The sequence below is a fragment of the Tupaia chinensis genome, unplaced genomic scaffold, assembly GCF_000334495.1.
Source record: "Tupaia chinensis unplaced genomic scaffold, TupChi_1.0 Scaffold000115_1, whole genome shotgun sequence".
Classification (NCBI taxonomy): Eukaryota; Metazoa; Chordata; class Mammalia; order Scandentia; family Tupaiidae; genus Tupaia; species Tupaia belangeri.
In genome coordinates, this window is record NW_006159579.1 from 210701 (window position 1) to 213470 (window position 2770).

At 56.6% G+C, this 2770-nt stretch overlaps 1 protein-coding gene across 1 annotated transcript in view; it reads left to right on the forward strand.

Moving 5' to 3' along the window:
* The window catches only part of BPIFB3 (BPI fold containing family B member 3), a 20803-nt gene extending 20529 nt beyond the window's left edge, over positions 1-274 (forward strand). Inside the window, exon 16 of the mRNA XM_006144147.1 lies at positions 51-274. Within this exon, the coding sequence (XP_006144209.1) occupies positions 51-80 (30 nt within the window). The 3' untranslated portion in view covers positions 81-274. The remainder of the gene's footprint in view (positions 1-50) is intronic.
* Positions 275-2770: the final 2496 nt, after the last annotated feature.

The window sequence follows — 2770 nt, forward strand, 5'->3', positions numbered from 1 at the left end:
TGCTGGGCATAGGACTTGGGGGGCTCACTGAGAACTGTTGTTCTTTACAGAATGCCGTTGTGTTGACCGTGGCTTCCTGAGCCTGAGAGATGGCTGCCATTGCTCCCTGTTGACCTGGAGTCCTGCCCACCTGCCCACTCTGCCTCAGTTTCCCTTCGGTCTTTAGCCTGTGTTAGTGACAGTATCTGCCTGGGTCCACCTGTGCCCTCTGGGCCTGTCTCTCTGTCCCCGCTCTGAGTAGGAATTGCTGGGCTAGACACAGGACTGCTTTGGAGAGCGGTCTGGGGCTGAGTGGGAAGTCCTGAGCTTTCAATAAACGATTCCTCTATCTCATGACCTGCCGCTGATTCGCTCTGCAGTCACATGGGGTCATCGTGCCCGCTGCCTCCAGAGCCCTTCCCAGCTCCTCGCAGGACTCCTGGGAGGTGAGGGGATTTAAGCCTGGCCTTTATTGCTCTGAGTCCAAACTTCCCTGGGGCCTGGCAGCCTCTCTGTCCTGTCTTGCCGTCTCCTCTCTCCGTGTCTCTCTTCTCTGTCTCCCTCTCTTTCTCTCCAAATACTTCTGTCTTTTATTCTCTCGCCGAGTCTATCTGAGTCTGATTTCTCTCTGTCTCTGACCTTAGGACATTTCTCAGAAGTGACATCTGAGCTGGATTTTGAAGGGTAGATAGGAGTTTTCCTGCGAAAGGGGCCTGCCCTCCAGGAAGCCAGGATGAGTGGGCCTCAGTCCTGCCCTGAGAGATCCCAGCTGGCTGTGGTCAGACATGGCCACACCTCAGAACAAAGCTCCGCCAGCCACTGTCGGTGCAGAGGGGAACCAGAAGCCCACAGGCTGCACAGGGGCAGGGTGGGCCGGGAGACTAGGGTCCTTTGGATCTGGGGCACTCCCTGGTTCTCAAGATAGGCCTCCTTGGTTGAGAACTCTTTCCAAACTAGCACTTATGGGTAGGCATGGATGAAGTATTAGTAATGGCTAGGGGATAGGCAGAGGAGAGCTGGCCCGTCCGAAGCTCTGACCACCAACCCTGTCTCCCTCTCCCATTTCCTTGCTCCCTCTCTTCCTCCCTCCCTTCCATCTGGCCACCCTACATTTGCTGGTACCTACCATGTGCCAGGTCTGTGCTGGGTGGCACGTTGGGGCACCTCTGGCCCCTCTTCCAGTGTTACTGATTCCCATCATGCTCTCACAGTGGCTCGAGTTGGCAGCCTGTGTTCAAGGCCCATTCCGGCTGCAGACAAGCCATTTCACCTCTCTGGGCACTGCTTCCTTCATCAGTAACGTAGGAAGGTGTTGTCGTGAGGGTTAAACCAGCACTCGGGCTGGTGCTCGTCCAGAAGCAGCCGCCCCTGCTAGTGCGTCACCCCACTTCCTCGCTGTGCCATCGTCTGTCCCTCCTCTCCACCCTGGCCCGGTGTACCCTCCTTGGCTCTCACCAAAAATGCCCCTCCCTGGCCTCCCACCCTCCTCTCTCCCCTCCTCTCATCCTCCAGCCCATTTTTGACATCTGGCCATCCCCCACGCTCACCACTCACCGACAGCCCAGCAGTGGCTGGATTCTCCCTGCCAGCAGGAAGTTTTCCAAGCTCCCAGGCTTGGCATTCAAGGCTGCCTATGCTTTGGCCTGGGCGACTCCCCCTAGAGCACGCGCAGTGAGCAGCGCCGTCTCTGTGGTAATCTATAAAGAACAGAAATGTACCGGCTTGTGGTTCTGGAGGCTGGGAAGTCCAAGACGGAGGGACTGGCACCTGGTAAAGGCCTTTATTCCATGGCAGAAGGCCAAAGGGGTGAAAGAGAGCAAGAGGGGGCCAAACTCATGCCCTTGTGAGGAACCTGTCCCTGCCATCACAACACTGATCATTCCCGAGGGTGGTGCCCCCATGACCCGGACGCCTCCATTAGGCCCCACATTTGCACACACCACACGGGGAATCAAGTGTCCAACATGTGAGTTTGGGGGACACACTCACGCTGGACCAGGCTCTTCATCTGTGAAATGGGAACACGGCAGCACTCCCTGGTAAGTTAATGAGGATGGACCCAGACAATCTCTGTGGCGTGCTGAGAAGAGTACCCGGCCTGTGGGCCTTGCAGGCTGGCCGCTCTCCCCGGAGCATGCGTGTGCCCGGCCCACACATGCCATCCCGCATAGACCACGTCTGGCCTCCAGGCTGGCGGTCACGACCTCTGTCGCATCTCTGCTCAGCCACAAGCTCCCCAAAGGCAGCAGGAGCCTCCTCACGCTGAGCTCTGCAGCCACACCTGGCAGTGGTGAGAGCTGGTGAGAGCAGTCGCGTCTATGGAGCACTTACGGTAGACTGGACACCGCGTCCGGTGCCGAACGCCCACGGCACACTTCATTTCACGGTGCTCACGATGGACAGACACCATCCTATTTTACACAAAAGGAAAGGGAGGCCGAAAGAATGGAACTGGACAGCTCCTGAACTGTGGAGCCAAGATTTGAACCAGCTCCTTTGACCCTAACTCCAAAGCAGAGCTTTTCTCTGCTATGCGATTAAAGCCTCCTGGGCATCATGTATTGCACGCCTGCTAAGGGTCAGGTGCTATTCGAAGCACTCGAGGTCCTTGAAGTCGTTGAATTGGCCCTGCTTTGTGGGAACTGTTTTTGTTTGTTTGATTGTTTTGTTGTTGTTGTTGTTTTGGGAGAGGTTTTGGCTACAGGGCGCGTGTGCTCGCCAGACAGACAGAGAGAGACAGAGAGATACAAAGCGAGAAATCACCCCCCAGGGGGAATGGCCATGCCACAAT